This window comes from Ascaphus truei, chromosome 4 (assembly GCF_040206685.1).
Source record: "Ascaphus truei isolate aAscTru1 chromosome 4, aAscTru1.hap1, whole genome shotgun sequence".
NCBI classification, from domain to species: Eukaryota; Metazoa; Chordata; class Amphibia; order Anura; family Ascaphidae; genus Ascaphus; species Ascaphus truei.
This window is the reverse complement of record NC_134486.1, coordinates 268,587,719-268,607,867: the sequence shown is the minus strand read 5'-3', so window position 1 is coordinate 268,607,867 and position 20,149 is coordinate 268,587,719. Positions and strand designations below refer to the sequence as shown.

General features: G+C 41.7%; 1 protein-coding gene across 4 annotated transcripts in view; it reads left to right on the top strand.

Moving 5' to 3' along the window:
• The window catches only part of EPHA7 (EPH receptor A7), a 215,052-nt gene that overhangs the window by 61,272 nt on the left and 133,631 nt on the right, over positions 1 to 20,149 (top strand). For all 4 annotated transcript variants that reach the window (XM_075597475.1, XM_075597473.1, XM_075597474.1 and 1 more), the window contains exon 4: positions 9,708 to 9,863. In XM_075597475.1, coding sequence (XP_075453590.1) covers positions 9,708 to 9,863 — 156 coding nt within the window. The remainder of the gene's footprint in view (positions 1 to 9,707; positions 9,864 to 20,149) is intronic.

Sequence of the window (20,149 nt, the reverse complement as noted above, 5' to 3'; positions counted from 1 at the left end):
CTTACCACAACAGCAGGTCCCTCTGTCCTCCGTAGCAAGAAAGCATATATACATAAAGACATTCTAATGGCCCCTAACCCCTTAATCACCTTAGCGGTTACTAACCGCTACAGTCATTAAGGGGTTAACCCACTCTGACCCGATACAAACCCAGGAGGCCTAAGCACCCACCCCTGACTGACTATTTATTTATTTATTTTATTTATTTATTTATAAAATATTTTACCAGGAAGTAATACATTGAGAGTTACCTCTCGTTTTCAAGTATGTCCTGGGGTGACCCTGTACCCATTGAGTAGTATAGTGGTACATCATACCCATATAATAATAATATGGGCATGATAAGCCTCTATACACTCAATGGGCACCCTAATTACAATACATTAATACACAAGACACACAATAATAAAACATAACTAAACTCCTAAAAACCACACGTCACTAAATAAAAACAGTAGCCAGCTACTCCAATGAATACAAGCAATAACAACATCAATAATGAATTAATGAAACCATTAACCAATCAAAACAATTAATTCCTAAAACAACTCCGAATTATTTTATAAAGTAACCAATCCAACCAAATAATTACTAAACCAACTCAAAATTAATAGTAACACTAACCAATCAAACTAATTAATAACTACAACATTCATGAATTAATTTAAACATTAAAATACAAACAATATCTGAAATAACCATAAAACGCTTTAGCTAACATAATACAACATTAACTAAAAACGAACACCAATCGCAAACATTGTATTACCATTAAGCAGGAAAAAATCAAACAATGACATCCACATAAGAAACTGCAATTTAAAAAACCAACAGCAATACCAAGCCAGAAAGGCCCCCGAAATATTGTCATAATAATGTATTAATCTGTACCCTAAAGTGGTACAGATTAATATACTATCAGTCAATGTGCCTCCCCCAAAAAATCAAAAAACACATCCCATGAAAAAAACTGTAAAAAGAGACATTTACAAACATTAAATATATTACTTACCATTAGAAGCGGTGGCCCTCCGACTCCCGGGGAAACAGGAAGCTCACGTACCTTGAAGGCCTCCAACAGCATCCGATGCTATCTGCCATGAAGATCCGAATCAGGTACCCAAATCTTCTTTTTTCTTTCTTTAATCACCTTCTATCTTCATCTGTCACCATTTCTTGATCTTCTTTATCTTCTATCTTCATCTGTCAATCCAAAAAGCCACATGGTCAATCCCAACCGATGTTGTCTCGTCGTCTTCTTGGGCTCAAATGAGGCGTCACGGCCTTAAATAGGGATGTGTTTGTTGATTTTTTGGGGTGAGGCACATTGACTGATAATATATTAATCTGTACCTCTTTAGGGTACAGATTAATACATTATTATGACAATATTTGGGGGGCATTTGTGGCTTGGTATTGCTGTTGGTTTTTTTAATGTCAGTTTCTTATGTGGATGTCATTGTTTGTTTTTTTCCTGCTTAATGGTAATACAATGTTTGCGATTGATGTTCATTTTTAGTTAATGTTGTATTATGTTAGCTAAAGCGTTTTATGGTTATTTCAGATATTGTTTGTATTTTAATGTTTAAATTAATTCATGAATGTTATAGTAATTAATTGGTTTGATTGGTTAGTGTTACTATTAATTTTGAGTTGGTTTAGTAATTATTTGGTTGGATTGGTTACTTTATAAAATAATTCGGAGTTGTTTTAGGAATTAATTGTTTTGATTGGTTAATGGTTTCATTAATTCATTGTTGATGTTGTTGTTGCTTGTATTCATTGGATTAGCTGGCTACTGTTTTTATTTAGTGACGTGTGGTTTTTTGGAGTTTAGTTATGTTTTATTATTGTGTGTCTTGTGTATTAATGTATTGCAATTAGGGTGCCTATTGAGTGCTATAGAGGCTTATCATGCCCATATTATTATTATATGGGTATGATGTACAACTATACTACTCAATGGGTACAGGGTTGGTATAGTCCGGGGTGGGTGCTTAGGCCTCACGGATGGGTGAAGGGGGTATTAGCCCTAAGGATGGGTGTCTAGACATTGCGGGTGGGTAGCGGTTGGGTTAACCCCTTTATTACCATAGCGGTATTAACCGCTAAGGTAATGAAGGGGTTAAGTCCCCCCGCAACCCCTCTGCAAGGCCTAAACAGCCACTAAGGGCCAAATTCCCCCTTCACCCACCCTCGCTAGCCACAGTAAGCCTGGCATGGGTGTTTAACCCCTTCATTGCCTTAGTGGTTAGCCGCTAAGGTAATGAAGTTGCTGTAAATGAATTTTTCCTGTATCGGATGCATGCCGGGGGGCTCCGGTGCTGGTATTAATGGCTATCAGCTCCGGAGACCCCCGGCATCAATCCGAGGCAGGAAAAGGGCCTGATTTTTTCTAAGTCCCGACACATCGCAGCTCATCAAGGCATCTCCCCACCAATTTACCTAAATTTTGAGGTGAATTGGGTTTGGGGAGAAGATCGCCTTTTAGGGCTGCGATAGGCCACGACAGCCGTGGGTACTAGAATCGCGCGAGTTTATGATCCTTCCGAAAACGGTCGATAAGCGGCTGATCGCCGCTCAATTGGCGAGTTTATTTTGGTCATAAAATTTTGCTGCGATACAGGCCGTTATGAGCACTTATCAAGGCTTACTGAATACAATTAGCCATTTTGGCCGATAAGTGCTCGATAAGGGCCTTATCGACGCTTTCTGAATGAGGCCCATAGTGTTTTTTCTGTCTACCTGTTTGATATTATGTGATAATTTTGAGTGATACACTGTAGATAGATAGATAGATAGATAGATAGATAGATAGATAGATAGATAGATAGATAGATAGATAGATAGATAGATACTGACACTCCTATATTAACACTGTGAAGGTCAGGTGCTTGTACCATAAAACACATAAAGTTTCTATACGTTACCAACAGCAAGGGTGGCAAGAAGGTGACAGCACTCAATAATATGATAATAAAGAATTGTATTAGAAATACACCACACAATATCAACATTTCGATCCGCACAGGGGGACCTTTATCAGGGGGATGCAGTGAACAAGTGACTGAAAGTGACTTAAATACCCACACCCAAGTGCTACTAGACACTCACGGAACTGCTCTTTGATTCCTCTCTGCTATACAGTGTGCTTGTCACAGTACTCATGCGCCAGCAGGTTGTCATGGTGCCTCAGGATGCTTTGCTCAGCCGGTGAAGTCACGGAATCAGACGAAGCACAGCAGCTGAACAAACACACAGCTGACGAGGCTCAGTAATTATCATGTTAATCACCTGCTTTTTCATGCGCTTTTGCCTGATTTTTTAATTGTTGGAAGTGTCCAGTAGCACTTGGGTGTGGGTATTTAAGTCAGTTTCAGTCACTTGTTCACTGCACCCACCTGATGAATATCCCCCTGTGCGGATCGAAATGTTGATATTGTGTGGTGTATTTCTAATACTTATTTATTATCATATTATTGAGTGCTGTCGCCTTTTTGCCCCCCTTGCTGTTGGTAACGTATAATATATATAAATATATATATATATATATATATATATATATATATATATATATAAGTATATATATATATATGTATGCCATTCACATTTTAAGTTTTGGTGGGTGAAAAAGGTGACAAAAACCTCCACTGTTAGCATATAGTCAATAAAGAATATAACTTGTGAGCACATTCACGTCTTAGACAGGTCTGCAACCCTGTCTTTTACCATTATCACCTAGCATACAGTCATTTCCCAGAATCCCTTGCTGCAGTGGAAGCACTGTATGCTAGGTGATAATGGTGAAAGGAAGGGTTGCAGACCTGTCTAAGACATGTGAATGTGCTCACAAGTGATATTCTTTATTGGCTATATATGTGTAACGGGTTTCCCCCCCCCAATCTCACATTGGCCCGGGTGGTCTTACCAGTCCCCATTACGTGTTCATGTCTGGTGGTGCACCTGCATGCAACAGGGCTCCCGAGTCTCCCGCTTGATGGTATTAGGGGATGTCATCCAGACAGGCAGCTGAGGTAGTGGGTGTGAGTTCAACTTACATCATGTGCAGCGCCTCCACCTCATCAGGATCTGTGCTTCCGCAGGGAGATGGTCCTGGTGAGGAACTCCTTCTTGGTGGTGACTGCCACTGCTGAGTAATCTCACACTCACACAGTGGGGTTTTCATTAACAAGGTCATCTTTATTGTAGATTGGGATGTAGCAGACTGCCCCATGCAGCTGCCGGCTCTAGCCGCACATCTCTTCGTGCTGTCCCTTTGCCAGGTACGCCCTCCCGTATTGAAGTGGGATTCCCTCTTCTCTTTGAGAGATCACCCCTGTACCAGGCCCCTGGTCACAGAGTGGCTTATGACAGACTTGATTGGTCAACTTGCACCGCTAGTTACTGCACTAGGGTCACAAAGTGTTCCTACAATCCCTTATGCAGGAGAATACAATTTACCAGCTACTTCACATAACTGCTGGAACACACACTAACTGACAGTGTTGTGCCTTATATACTTCAGGAGGCAGGCGCAGCCCTGATGTCACTATCCAGGGACTCAGAGCTTACAGCCACTCCCCTCCATAGATAGGGCACCTCACCAGGGCGTGAGGGAAAACCTCCATAACTACTGCTGGCATACCAGGACTTACTGCCAACAGAGAGGAAAGTAGTATACCATTATTATGCATGGCTATATATGTATATGTAGATGGTAGTCTTTTATAAGGGCGGGTCTTATTCACGTGCTCTCTGACCTGGATGACGCGTGACGCATATCAGCATGCATGCTTATGCTTCACCTTAAACAAGCCTCTTCATTTGATAAAGACTATGACAAAAAAACTCTTTCAACCAACTGATTTGTTTTCATTGCCGCTACCTTTACTGAAGGACAATCTCACACTCTCCATTATTGTGGGGGTATTGTTGACTTTTGATCTCTTTTCATTAGTTCACTTATCAGTGCTATGGTTAGTGCATGTGTATATATCTGCCCAGGCATTGTTTTACTAAGCTAAGAAAGGGGTGTGTATTTATGGTATATACTTTTGTATCCTTTTTTGGAGTGGCCGGTGTAGGTTTCTGTAAAAGATATTTTCACATATACCTTACACTTTTGGATATAATATATCTCTAGCTTTTCATTGCATCTATATATTGGTTGTACTTGCTGCATTGGTTGTATTTTGTCTGTGGGTTGTGTATTCATAATTACCATGTCATTGAGAGGATGTCCGTTTTAATATATGTTTTTATTTGGTCTGTCTAATAAAGGTTTAGTATTTTTTGAAATACCTAGAGTGTTTTTTGGGGGGATTCTTTTCTTTTTTTATATGCAACACAGCACCATTTGAGTTAATATTTTCAAATTGACATTAGTCCTATATTTTTATTATTATTATTATTATTATTATTATTATTATTATTATATCTCTGATGTGTGTGTGGATAGAAGTCTATTATACCATAGCAAATAGTAGTAAATAAGTAGCATAACAATTCTCAAATATGTATCTGAGTTTTACTGAAACAATATGATATTCTCATACCATTTCTGAGGAAAGTTATTCAATGTCATATTGGTTGCTGAAAAAAACAACTGGCAGTCTTCTACCTTTTATCTAATATTTCACTTTTGTCCAGCAGAAGGAACAAGCTGAGCCTTTTAGGCTCATTTTCTTATTCGTATGGTATTAAAGGACTTGTCACACATACTGTATCTTTCTCTTGTCATCGGTAGTATGTTCAAAGGTTGGCTTGTGCTGAATAAACGTTTAGACTTCTCTTCTATTGTATGACTTTTATTTATTTTTTATTTTATGCTTCCTAATAATTCCTGTCGATAGAAACCATGTGGACTAACAGCATTCTGTGTCTATAAGATGTTCTTTTCTTGTCTGCACAGAGGCCTTGGTATCGTTTCCATTTTTTTCAGGCAATTGCATTGGCTAAATGAAAACATAAACATTTTTTCAAAACATTAGCAGTTCCAAATTTGTAGTTTGCTTCTTAATTTATATTTTAAATTTACTAATGAAAAAAAAGTAAAACCTTTTCCAACATGCATTAATACTGAAATTCCGAATACTAGTACTAATATGGAACATATACATTTTTTTTTAACTCCCAAGAGGCGGCATTGTGTAGTGTAAAACTGTGCTGTTTCACTATGTACTCTATAACTGTAATCATGGCCGCCAACAGAAATCGTTGAACCCAGGACAAATATATGAAGCAGTGCCCCCTCTCCACTCCTCTGTGTACTGGGGGGTGGAGGTGGGAGGAAGGTTTGAGCTGTGGAAGGGGGATATAAGGAGGTAATAGACCTGGTGAGGGATCTGAGGAGGTAACCCTGGGAACATAATGTCCGTTTCTGTTTTAGGTAATGTCACTTATGTTCCATGATTCTACAGAGCTAGGTGCACCTGGGCCTCAATTTTGGTTTATACCGTATGCATTTAGCAACCTCAGCTATCTATTTACAATATCTAAGGCAACATATACATGATATCCTTCAAGCAATGACTTTTCACTATTTTAAAGGTATGGATAGCACACATAGCATTTAGGTGAAATGTTATCCTGGTATGCATCAATCCATTTGACTTGTTTTGCTTTTCAAAATGTTTAAATTAAAGTACTAATGCATTATACATATTTTCCTTCTGCAAATGTATGAGAGTAGTTGAGAGTTTATTTCCTTCCATTTAGTGAGTTTATTTTCTGCTATTTAGAAATATATTTCCAATTGTTTTAAAAGGCAATATTATATATAGCCAACATTAGTGTAATAACATGTGAAGGTCAAGTAAAACAAGCTAAAATACAACATGAAATGCATTATACAAAGCTGGGACTACATTTTGAGCATTCTGTGTAATTTTCCAGGTGTTGCTCTACCAAAATTTCAAACTTAAGTTACGTGTTACATTTAAAGTACAAGACACATGTGGTATTTTTTTTAAATGTTAATTTTGCAAAATAAATGACATTTCATCACTGTGATTACATTCCTTTGGCATTTGTAGCACATTATTCAATTTGGCATACATTCTGTTCAGTTTTTATGTATATTCTATGTTGCCTAATCTGTGAAAAGCTTTCAGAGCACTGTGCACCATATCTCAGGTTCAACTGATGGCTTGCAGGCATGCTGAATGATTTTTTATTGAGTGTTCACAGAACATAACAATAAAAAAAATTCACCGTTTTAGAGCCGCAATGCTGTCTGTGAGAATTTTTTTTACGTAACTGGAACCGCGCTACATTCAGCTCTAGGGACTCCCTGATTCCTGCGATATTTACCGGTAGGGCTACCAGGTTTAAAGTTCTCTCATGGGAAAATAATCTCACGTGGGCCATTAGGAGCCTTGGCGCGGCTTCCAATTGAACATTACGGGCAAATTCTCCATGAGGGAGCTAGGTACCCTGACCAGTAGATAACCAAGGGATGCCCTGAGCTAAAAAGTTATGTTGTTCAGCTTTGAAGAAAAGCCCCTCTTCCAATATTGTAAAACAACCAATTTACATTATTGCAAGGATTACTGCATTAAGAATCTTTTTTTTTTACCAGTAGCCAATAAGGATTTTATTTGTTGAATCATTTGTAGAAACTCTTCATCGGTTCAACAGCCTGCAGTGCATTGCAGTGCGCTGCATTATAAGTCTTGCAAGCACTGAAGAGATTAAGCAGTGGTTTTTTTTGCAGGTACTGTGCACATTTTGCATAACACTTGAAGGTTTATAAAGCTGTGTTGTTCGAGAACTTAAACAGAAGAATTGTGGAAAAATAACATCACCTATTGGAATTCAAAATGCATTAGATTTGTGGAAATGTCTACACATTTTCCATTTCTCGGTTCACATTGCTTGTAAATGCATGAAAAATTTATATATTTGGCAGGTTTACAATATTTTGAGACTTTCCACAAAAAAGACAGTATATAGGTCACATGGCCCCCGTTGTGCAAATATCTTCAAATGTGTTTTGTGAATTTTTTTTCGCAAATGTCAATTTGTTTGCCTAGTTCACGAACATTAGTGCAAAATCTCTAGCACTGATCCCATAAATGCATTATTTTCGACTTTTAATAGTATACTGTATGTTAATAGTTTAGAAGGAACAAGTAACATGTTATGGAAGGTAAATGTTTCTGGAGGCATTTTGTTTCACCCCAAGTGAAGTATCACAGGGTCTAAAATGAATATAATTTATGGAACATCTTTAATTCACCGGAAAATCTCTATATCTTTTCATTGGATTATATCCTTAACTGAATAGATTTTCCTGTCTGCTTTTGATTGGTGCTGTTTTGCTGTTGTGTGCAGCATAATAGCTTTTCACTGGTCTCTACATTCTGCCAGTTTTGGTGGCAAGAAAGATATCAAAGTAAAATAAATAAGTCTTTAAACAACCAGAACATATTGAATAAATTCTACTATGTTCCTTTGCAAAGGCATACTTTAATAATATTTCCTTTTAAGGGCACCATTTTCATTCCGTCTTCCTTGCAGTTTTTCTATTTAGAAATAAAACATGCATATATTCAGATCTCAAGAGAATACATGGTAATGTGCATGTTGTTAACATCTTAATCAAAAATATAATAAAAGCTAAATGGCTTTGCGGTTATTGCCTCGGCTTCACAAAATACTTTTTGCATGACTCACCACCTACTTCCTTTACTACTACTTTGACAATAGATTTTCTTACACAAAGAAACATCAATAAAAAGGATAAACCCTTCATGAATTTTATACCTTTTGTGCCCTTTTTTGGCTTGATGCCATAGTGATAATGTGGCTGGCCTCTGTTGAACTGTAACATTTGAAGCTGTTTCTACTTTGTTATTTATATATGTATATACGGTATGTGTGTGTGTGTGTGTGTGTGTGTGTGTATGTATATATATATATATATATATATATATATATATATACATACTCACACACATGCATACTGTATATATATATATAGAGAGAGAGAGAGAGAGAGAGAGAGAGAGAGAGAGAGAGAGAGAGAGAGAGAGAGAGAGAGAGAGAGAGAGAGAGAGAGAAAATTGAAATATTACTGTGTGCTCATTTGCATGTCTTAGACAGGTCTGCAACTCTGCCTTTCACCATCATCACTTATAGATAAATATTACAGCAATACAGCATGTAAGGTTAGTGAGAGTTATGGAATTTCATTGTATTTCAGGCTTCCTTTGGTGGCTAAAAATGGGGTTTAAGTAAAAGGACATACAGGTGCGCCAACGAGTATTCTAAAACTTGCCTTAAACTTGACTTGGAAAATCTGGGGCTATCACCAACAAGACCCAGTTACTTGCTGGGTACATGCTGCAACATTTAAGTGACATTTCTGCAGAGCCTAATGGCCCACCGGATTAACACAGCAGGGGTCCCTGGCAGTCCCATTCAGTTTGAATGGGACTGCCAGGGACCCCCGCTGTTAATCCGATTGGCTACTAGTCTGTCTGCAGAAATGTCACTGAAATGTTGCAGCATGTACCCAGCATGTACCTGGGTCTTGTTGGTGATTGCCCCAGATTTGTTTTAGAATACTCGTCGGCATTACAGTATTGCATCAAATGCAGTTTTTGGGTTAAAACACAATCATGTATGCACAATGGAGAAGTACACATTAGGAAACTGCACATCTAGATGCATCTGTTTGATCTGTTTTTTTATTTTCTTCTCAGCCTGCGGTCGTGGCTTCTACAAATCATCATCCCAAGATTTACAGTGCTCCAGATGTCCTGCACATAGCTTCTCAGACAAGGAAGGATCATCCCGTTGTGACTGTGAAGATGGCTATTACAGAGCTTCATCAGATCCACCTTATATTGCATGTACACGTGAGTTTACCAGTTACAGACTGTTAAAGACATTGCTTAATCAATCAATCAATGATGGCCTACACACATCAAACTTTGTTTAAATTCAGTAAATATCACAACCGGTTAAAAAAAAAAAATACAGACTCTTATTACCGCAATTTAATGACCTAAGTCATCAAGATGGCAGTAATAATTTACCAGATGCGATATTTGAACTCTTGTCACGATGTGGTAAATAACGTGACCGTTAATAGCGCATTAATTACCGCATCACAATAAACTGCCTAATATTTCTACCATAGGGTCCTGTAATATCAATTATTATTGAGCCCTATTGTAGAAATTAACTCATTTGATGCCCTTGGCTACCAAAGTACACCACAAGCATCAAAAGGGTTAATATTTTTTTGTTAAAAATACACTACAAAAAAAAACACATAAATAAAACTATTACTAAAAAACATTTTAAATATAAACACCATTGTCAGTGTGGCTACCTAGGCCCTCTCAATGGGAGCCTAGATAGCCACATTGGCAATTAATGTAAACCTGGACATTTGGTTATTTACCCCATCCTGGAGGAACGTCCTCCTGATCTTCATGGCTGTAGCCCCCTGTAAAATGGTCCCAAAAGGACCGATGTCCAACCATAAAAAAAACCATACCAAATAATTATATTGGCAATTTTAGATATAGGCAAGATATGACTAAAACCAGCCTGGATTAGGGGATAAAAAACATGCAGTATTATTACGTTTTGCAATTTCCAATAAATATTAGGAGTTGATGACTGGCATGAAAATGACTAAATTTCCAGCATTTAGGCATTTTTTTGTACGCTCCCGATATTTTTATCAGACGTTAAAAAATGTGTAATTCTTCACGGTATAACTTTGATGACTTGCACCATAAAAATAACTAATTTATTTGTCTGACAATAACACATGTTTTCGGTGTTGCAGTTTGATGTATCTAGGCCTTCGTGTTTACTTGTCCAAAACCGAAATAAAAATAAAAAATGGCGAGCCTTCAGTGAATCAAAACAAAGTATATTTTTATTGTTTCCCAACACAAAGGGGCCTACATGTACAGTAGGAAGATCATATTTTATTTATTTATTTTTCTGCCGCAACATTTTGTGCTAAAAATAAGTAGAAATCTTCACGAAAGAAGGCTTCATACATATGATTCTGAGTTATTTATATTTTTTATTTATAACTAGTGTTAGTAATTATCAATTATTTGTGGAATATTATTTATAATAGCCATAATGTGAATATGATATTTTGTTAACATATATAATTAAACATCCGTGCTAAGCCAAACAACATAAATTGTTCGTGCATAGCAACTTCATTCTGCACTAATACTAAAAACAGAATAATTTTGGAGTGTACCCGAAGTTATTCTGGGCTGGCAATTTTGACACCCGTTATACTTTTTTTGGGGGGCGCACAGAAACATTCTCTAGGACATAGCATTGCCACCTGTAAGCCGAATGCAGTTAATTTCTGTGCGCCCTCCAAAAAATTAACATTTATTGGTGCAGATTGACAAATGTCAGGTTAGTACGTAGGCGCATATGAGCACAGTTTAAAATAACAAGTGTCAATGTTGCACCCAAAAAGCCTCCTGCGCTGCTTAGTACAACAGCAACAATATTGGTGGACAAGTTACTCAAATATTTTTAGGCAAACAGAAAACAATCTAACGTGTGGTGATAGAAGGTTTAAATATAATTTTACTTTCTAATACTTTCATTTCTAGAATAAATAATCCCCTTTACCAAAAAAAAGAAGATATTATCCAGGCTTTACAATTGACTTTTATGATCCTTGATTGCTAGTAATGACCAAATACTACATTTGGCATTATCTCTAGAACTAAATAAAATATGTTACGTTTGCCTGCAATCAAGATCATATTGAGAAAATGTTAGTATTAAAAAATCCTCATATCAAACAGAATTTGCTTATGATAAAGATTGAGATTCTGTATATAAATATTACAAATATACGTACAGTAGGAAAACGTGCATTATAATTTACCTAAAAGATTGCTGTCATGCAATTTTTGACCTCAAAGGTCATTCCCATTCGTAAAGGAACATCTAAATATGTTTTCATTGGTTATTCTCCATTGTATGTTTTAGGCTCTGAACAAGGGAACCCATGGGTGTAGCTTTGTGTCTAAGGCCCGGGCCATAGAGGTGTGGGGAGAGCGGAGGCGCGCTAACGCTGAGGCTCGCCTGCTTCAGTCAGCGCGATTGCACGGACTTGCAGGCGAGCCAGCGTGCGCGGGGGGAGCCGGAGGGGAAGTGGTTGGAGGCGGGGCAGTGACGTCGCTGGGCCAATCGCCCGCGACGCACTGACGTCAATGTCACGGCGCCGACGTCACGGCGTTGGGATGTTGACGCTGCTGTGCTGTGATTGGAGGTTTTCAGCCGACAGCGCGCTGAAAAACAGCTTGGCGCTCGGTTGAAACCTCCAACTCTTCAGCACGCCTGCGGACGCTCGCGTGAGCCCCCTCTCAAGGCATCCTCATTGAAGATGCAGGGGCTCAGCGCGGAGCTTCCGCACGCCTCAGCACGGCAGGTCCATCTATGGATGCAGCCTAAGACAGGTCCCTCAAACCTGCTTCATTCAACCATTGCCACAATTTTACAGTAGTTAAAGAGGCAATCCAATAATGTTTATTGAAGCAGGGGGTCTCCAGAGCTGTAGCCCATTAATTTCAGCTCCGGGGACCCCAGCTTCCGATGATACAGTGTCGGTAGCTGCTTTGCTCTGCAAGCAGAGTTCATGTAATGGTGGAGTTTCAAAGCTCTGTGGGCAAATAGGAAGCTGTGACTGTGACGGTGAAGGGATACCCAGGCTCACTAATAAAGGTTAAGCCCGTTTGGTTACCTGTGATCCATGTTCTGGGGTTCGGGAGTCTCAGCTCTTGAGCCCAGTGATTGTATATGCATTCTGAATAATGATGCGATAATAAAGAATGTATGTGTTTTTACCTTTCCAGGAGTGCCATTAAGCAAAGATCGCTGGACTATGAGTTTTAAGGGGGGGGGGGTTTAGGAAGAAAGTCTTGCTAGAATGTGTCTAGCTTGTCGGGGTCCAGAGTTGCTGGATACCCCAAAAATGTACCTGGGAATTAGGTCGGATTCCCGGATACATATAGGCACATTACTCTGGCAAAATCTCCCCTTGAAAACGCTTGCGCAACTCACCGCTAGGATTCCCTGCTTCAGCACAGACCAGAAAGGTATGTGAGGTGTCCCTGGAACGGTCAAGGGATCCCTAGGTTGAGGGGGGATGCCCATTTAATGCCAGGTCACCCAGAACCCGGTATAGAGGTTCTGGGGTTGCTCCAACCATAGGTAAGGTTGTGAGGAGTTTTAAAGGCTAAGTATGTGGTGAATATGGCTAGTAAGGAATAAAGTGCAACTTCTTATTCTATTCCCCATAACCAGAAGACTTAGGAAAGTATAATATGTATATTTTATAAAAAATAAAAAATTAAAATACATATATGCTTGTGCACGGTATAATGCACTGGGTCTTTCTGGACTGATGTTCTGAATGAGTCACTGGGCATAGAGGATGCCAGAGGTGTGAAGAACATTTGGGCAGGAGGTTTAGGCTTGATTACCCATGTCCTGGGATGAATGGAAGTCCTCGGGACTACCATTTGCCTTCCCAGACTGTGAGGAGCCTAAACCAGCAGGTTGCTTCTGAATACCAAGTGGCAGAGGTGGCAAGCTTGCGCATGCCCTTGGCTGATTCAGAAGATCCGCCTACCCCGCTTTTGAAGACTGACATCACTCTGATTGGCTGGTAAGAAATTTCCCACGCTCAGATTGGCTGTAGTATTTCATGAATGAACTCCGAAATACTATATGAATCCCTCAGCCAAGTGATGAGATTCTAAGCACCAGAATATCAGTAGCAAATTTGAATGTACCAAAAGATGCTCTCGGAGAAATTTCAAGGCAGAATATTTTTACACTTTTTTGCGGCCAAGTTCTGAGAATTGAACCTAGCGGTCGCGCCGAATTTAGCTCCAGGACGTTTGGAGCGAACTCCCGGTCAAGGGATTTCAGCAGCTCCGGAGGAAAGAGAGCGGTGGCGTCAGGAACTTCATGCCGTTTTGAGTTCCAGGACATTTTGGGCCAAGTCCCGGTCAACTGAAGACTTTGTTTGTTAATTCATTTCAACCAGGAAAGGCTTGTTTTGTAGCCCAGAACCCCAGTAAGCGTGTCTTTCTCATATATTTTGTGTTCCACTGTGTGTTTGCCTTTTCATGCGAATACATCACAATTTATTTCATATCTCGTTTTGCTTAATATTATGATCCCGGTAAAAAGGTGTAAATGCCTGGCCTCCCGTGACAGACTTATTTACTGGTGTAGCATTGGGATCATTGATCTCTATGTTTTAAAATCCTGCGGGTCTTCTAACATAGAGAGAAACTCTCAAAACAAGTGGTGACTAACACACGTTACACAAAGCTAAAAAAAAGCACAAGTTCTATTTGTCACTTAGTTTAGTGCTACCAGGCGAACATTGACAGACGGTCAGGACGGTACCGGTCATGAGACCGTCCCCGGATTGTTTCCCGGTTTGAGGGATATGGATTTACTATTGACGGTCGGTCAAAACGGTGCTTAAGGAGGATCTCGAGAAGCATGAAGCCAGAATTGCTTCATCTGAGGTGGTTAAAACCTCATCTGCAGTTGCAGTGTCCACTAGTCCACCCATGGTACCGGAGGTCATGCCAGCCCTGGTGGTAGTGAAGGATCAAGGGGAGGAAGGTGGTGGGATGAACATAGATCTTGTTGGTGTGCAGGATGCAGGGAGTGCATCTGTGGTAGCCCGGTGGCTAACAGTCTCCCTATGCCCTGAATTGCCGTGCTTCTCGCCTCTTGGGGATAGAGGGCCACTTTTGAGCAGAAGCTCCAGCTACTTGCAGCTTCACAAGGTGTGCAGGCACGTCCCCGGCAGGAACTCGGGGAGAAACCCTTTCCCCAGGTGGATCATCACAGCTTTAGCAAATTTGTGGATGGCCTGAAGATTTTTTAAACTCAGTGTCTTTGGTACCGGGTGCCAGAACGGGACTGGGTTTTGTGGTTGTCGCTGCTTTTGTCCGGAGCTGCCCTGGAGACACTCCTGGCCATTCCGACCACAGACACTAACGACTACAGGCACGTTAAAGCTTTGTTGTTAACACAGTATGCTCACACCGGAGGCATACCGTGGCATTTTAGGGCGGAGGAGAAACGCCACCGGGAATCTTACATGCAATTTACCTCACACATGATATTGCATGGGACTCAGTGGATGGAGGGATGTGATGCCACCAAGTATCACAGTCTGCTGGACTTAATGACCAAGGAACAATTTTGGCAGCAGTGTCCATCGGATTTAAGAGACTGGGTCTTTGACCGGAAACTAAAGACTTGCCTCGATGCTGCTAACATGGCTGATGAGTTCATCACCAGCCGGGCACTATCCGCAAGAAGGGGTGCGAGTGGCCCACACAGAGGAGCAGAGTGCAGCTGTCCAACCAGCCCGGGTGGGACTTCGACGGAAGATTCTTCACCTGCTGCCAGTGGAACAGCAGTGGAGACGGTGGAACATCAGATTGCACAGGTCGAGTTGCAATCCAACACTGTCCAGCAAAAGCATTTACGGCAAGTGACCATCGGAGATCACCGAGCAGCCGGCTTGCTCGACTCCGGGGCCACTGTTACTCTGGTACGACCTGATATGGTGAGACCAGAGGATCTGCTCCCGGGCACAGGGATGCAGGTGACAATGCCAGACGGAGCACCGCGGTCCATCCAGGTTGCTCTGGTCTTTCTTGATTGGGGTGCTGGGCATGGCATGAGGGAGGTGGGGTTTTTTTTTTTTTTGTATCAAACTTTTTTTATTGGCATCAACACTTATAGATATGGGTACAATATAGTCATCGGCACATGACTGCATACATTCAGTTGGAACAGTTTAGTGTTGGCCAATAGAATTTTCTATTTCGGGGTGAGGGTAAGGGGGGGTAGTATGAGGGAGGGCGAGGGGAGTGAGGAGGGGTAGACAAACAGAGGGGAAAAGGGGGGGCTGAAGTGGGGGGGGAGGCTTGGGAGTGGGGGGGGGGGGTCTCCGTGGATCTCCATCTCCTCCTCCGTCCTCGCTATAAACGAATCAATTCTGACTTAATGCAGGCCTAGGCCCTTTGGTCCTATCCAGGGATCCCAGGTATTCCAAAACTGCGGCTTTTTTTGTGTAGCATGGCAGTTAGCTTCTCCATAGACATTACTTTGTCTATCCTCCTAATTACCGTATTTCTTTCGGGGGCATTAGTCTGCTTCCAGGCTGCTGCTATTGAGCATCTAGCCGCCGTCAGGATCGCAGAGACCAATCTACTCATCGGCGGAGGCAGGTCATCAAAAGGTTTGTTCAGCACTAGGGTCAGCGGGTCCAGGGGGAAGGGAATCCCCGTGGTCTTATGGAGCAGCTTCTGGATCATTGCCCAGAACCTCTGTATCTCTGGACATGACTACCAAATATGGGCCATGTCTCCCTTTTGACCACATCCCTTCCAGCAAAGGTCAGGTGTGCCGGGGAAGATCTGGCTCAGTCTAGGGGTCAGGTACTACTGGAATAGAATTTTGTAGATATTCGCTTTTGTTACTGTGCAGATTGAGGTTTTTGCAGCCATCTCCCAAATGTCCTCCCACTCGTCTCTTTCTATTTGTACATTGAGGTCCTCGGACCATTTTTGCATACAGTGGGGGGTCGGGGGTTCCGATGCTGACTCTATCCCCCTACAGATCTCAGATATTAGTCCTCTTTGGTACCAGCCTTTACGGCATAGGTTTCGAATCTAGTGGGTGGGGGGAATTTGGAGTTTTGGGAGAGTGAGAGCAGGGAATGCCTGATTTGTAGGAACTTAAACAAGTGAAGGTTTTGTGATTTATATTTGTCTCGTAGTTCCTGGAAGGATAGGATCTCTCCATTCTTCAGCAGATCGGCGACCAGTCTTATGCCAAGACCCTGAAATTGGTCAAATTGTTTTTTAGAACATCCGGGCGGGAAGTTCGGGTTTCCAAAGATAGGGGTGATTTGAGACGGGGTAGCTAGTAGGCCATATTTCCCTTTGTTTTTGAGCCATATGTCCCACGTGGATCTCATTGCTCCTAGCTCAAACCTCCGTGGTCCTACTTCCCTTCCTCCTGGGACCATAGTAGGACCTGAAGTGTGATAATACCTGACCACATCGGGAACCCCCAGACCCCCTCTCGTTTTTGATGATAGCATGACCGATCTGGGAGTCCTCGGTCTTCTATCATTCCAGATGAATTGGAACAAAAGGGAGGTGGGGGTTTTGCCCAGGTTGACTGCTGAGGTGCTACTCGGTAACAACCTGGGAAATCTTACATGTGTGTTTACAGCGAATTGACTCTGGTTGCAGCGATTACCAGGAGCCTGAGCAGATCACTTGCCCATGAGGATTTCGCTGTCCCCCTGCATTTGGGACCAACGGTTCCAGGAGTCTCTGAGGAGACCAGGCAGGTAAGCCAGACAGAGTTGTGACAGTGTGTGCTGACTTAAGTCCCCCTTTACCTGTTCCCCTTGCACCTGACTTAGAGACAAAGAGTAGGTGGCCACAATTAGGGACACAGTGTAGGGAAGTGGTGCAGTCTGATCCCAGTTTGGAGGGCATGAGACTCCGGGCGTCCGAGTCTGCCTCGGACAGTGGGTCAGATCGGTTCTTATGGCACTGCAGGCTCTTGTATAGAGAGCAAGGTTCTACCGCTCCAGATAGAGTATGGACTGGTAGGTGACAGTTAGTGGTACCAAGGGAGTATAGGCATCAGTTATTGCAGGTAGCCCACTCCATACCAATAGCGGGGCATCAGAGGGTCACTCGCACGAGAGCCCGGCTGTTACAGCGTTTCTACTGGCCGGGGGCATCAGGGGCAGTGGCAGAGTTCTGCTGGTCCTGTGATGCCTGCCAGCGAGTAGGTAAGGCAAGTGACCATGTAAAGGCACCCATCAATCTACTACCGGTAATAAGGGAACCCTTACAGAGAGTAGCTATGGATATAGTGAGACCTATCATGATCCCTAGTTGGTCTGGCAAGTGTTACATTCAAACGGTAGTGGATTTTGCCACCAGGTATCCCGAGGTTGTAGCGCTAGCCATCATCGACGTGAGGGCAGTAGCCAAAGCATTTATAGTCATTTTCACTAGAGTAGGTTTCCCTAGTGAGATTCTGACTGATTAAGGGTCGCAATTCAAGAGCAAATTGCTACAGTTTCTCTGGGATTCGTGCGGGGTGAAGCACCAGCACACAACCCCTTACCACCCCCAGACAAACGGTTTATGTGAAAGGTTCAATGGGACCCTGAAGCAGATGCTTCAAGCTTTTATTGAGGCTGAAGGAAAAGATTGGGAGATTCATTTCCAGCATTTGCTGTTTCCATACCGAGAGGTACTGCAAGAATCTACCGGGTTCTCTCCCTTCGAGCTTCTATTTGGTTGCAGGGTCCGGGGACCTCTTGACATATTCTGTGAGGGATGGGAAGTTGAGACTACCAGTACTGATGCTTCTGTGCTTCAGTATGTGGTAGATCTCAGGGACCGGTTGGAAATGCTTATGGGGTTGGCACATGCTAACCTCTGGGAGACTCAGACCAAGCAGAAGACTTGGTATGGTCAAAATGTCCATAGCAGACAATTCATCCCTGGGCAGCAAGTGCTTGTTGTGAAGCCCACTCGTCAGAACAAATTAATGGCTGAATGGTCTGGTCCGTACACGGTACTCAGGAGAATGAATGAGTGCAACTACGTTGTACAGTTAGATGGAGAGACAGGTAGAAATAGGACATATCATATTAATATGCTTAAGGAGTATTTTACACAAAGTGTGGCAGCAGTGATGGCTATCTGTAGCCCACCAATGGAGGACCCGGCGAGCAATGCTCTGTCTAACCTCCTAGGGGAATCTAGGCAGGGGGCACCATAGAGTAGGTTGAGATAAGGGTCCCAGCTCAGTGCACTACCATTTGCCTTCCCAGACTGTGAGGAGCCTAAACCAGCAGGTGGCTTCTGAATACCAAATGGCAGAGGTGGCAAGCTTGGCATGCCCTTGGCTGATTCAGAAGATCCGCCTACCCGGCTTTAGAAGACTGACATCGCTCTGATTGGCTGGTAAGAAATTTCCCACGCTCGGATTGGCTGTAGTATTTCATGAATGAACTCTGAAATACTATATGAATCCCTCAGCCAATCAAGTGATGAGATTCTAAGCGCCAGAACATCAGTAGCAAATTTGAATGTACCAAAAGATGCTCTAAGAGAAATAGCAGCGAGCTGGCTTCAGAAGTTTCAAGGCAGAATATTTTATAAGTCCCACTTTTTGCGGCCAAGTTATGAGAATTGAACCTAGCGGTCGTGGCTATGATTGTAAGCCGAATTTAGCTCCAGGACGTTTGGAATTAACTCCCGGTCATGAGATTTCAGCAAAGAGGAAAGAGCGGTGGCGTCACGATCTTCATGCTGATATGAATTACAGGACATTTTGTGCTAAGTCCCGGTCAACTAAAGACTTTGTCTTTTCATTCATTTCAACTAGGAAAGTCTAGTTTTGTAGCCCAGACCCCCAGTAAGCGTGTCTTTCTCATATATTTTGTGTTCCACTGTGTGTTTGCCTTTTCATGCGAATAATTCACAATTTATTTCACATCTCGTTTTGCTCAATGTTATGATCCCGGTATAAAGGTGACGTCATCAGTGACGTCATCACCCCCAATGGAGGTCTGTATCTTGGGAAGCAGGTGTTCCCCGGAGCTGAAATTAATGTTGTTCAGTTCCGGAGACCCCCTGCTTAAAAAAGGATATATATAAAAATTGCATGAATTGCTCCTTTAAGATAAAGCTTCTGTGTATTGATATCCAAAGGAGCATACTGGATTTGTCAGTTTTTTTTCACTATAGCTGTCTCACATTTTAATCTGGTCTGTAACTGTTTCATACGCCCATAATATATATTTTCTTTAACTGTGCATGCAATGTCTTGTATATAATGTATACCCTGTTCATTTATGTAGCTGTATTTGTAACCATGTATTATTTGTCTTATTCTGTGCCCAGGACATACTTGAAAACGAGAGGTAACTCTCAATGTATTACTTCCTGGTAAAATATTTTATAAATAAAATAATTCACAAAAGGGTGCTAAGTTTCAGCACGCCTTTACACCCTTTTATTTGACTGGGAGTAAAAGCATGCTACAACTCAGCATC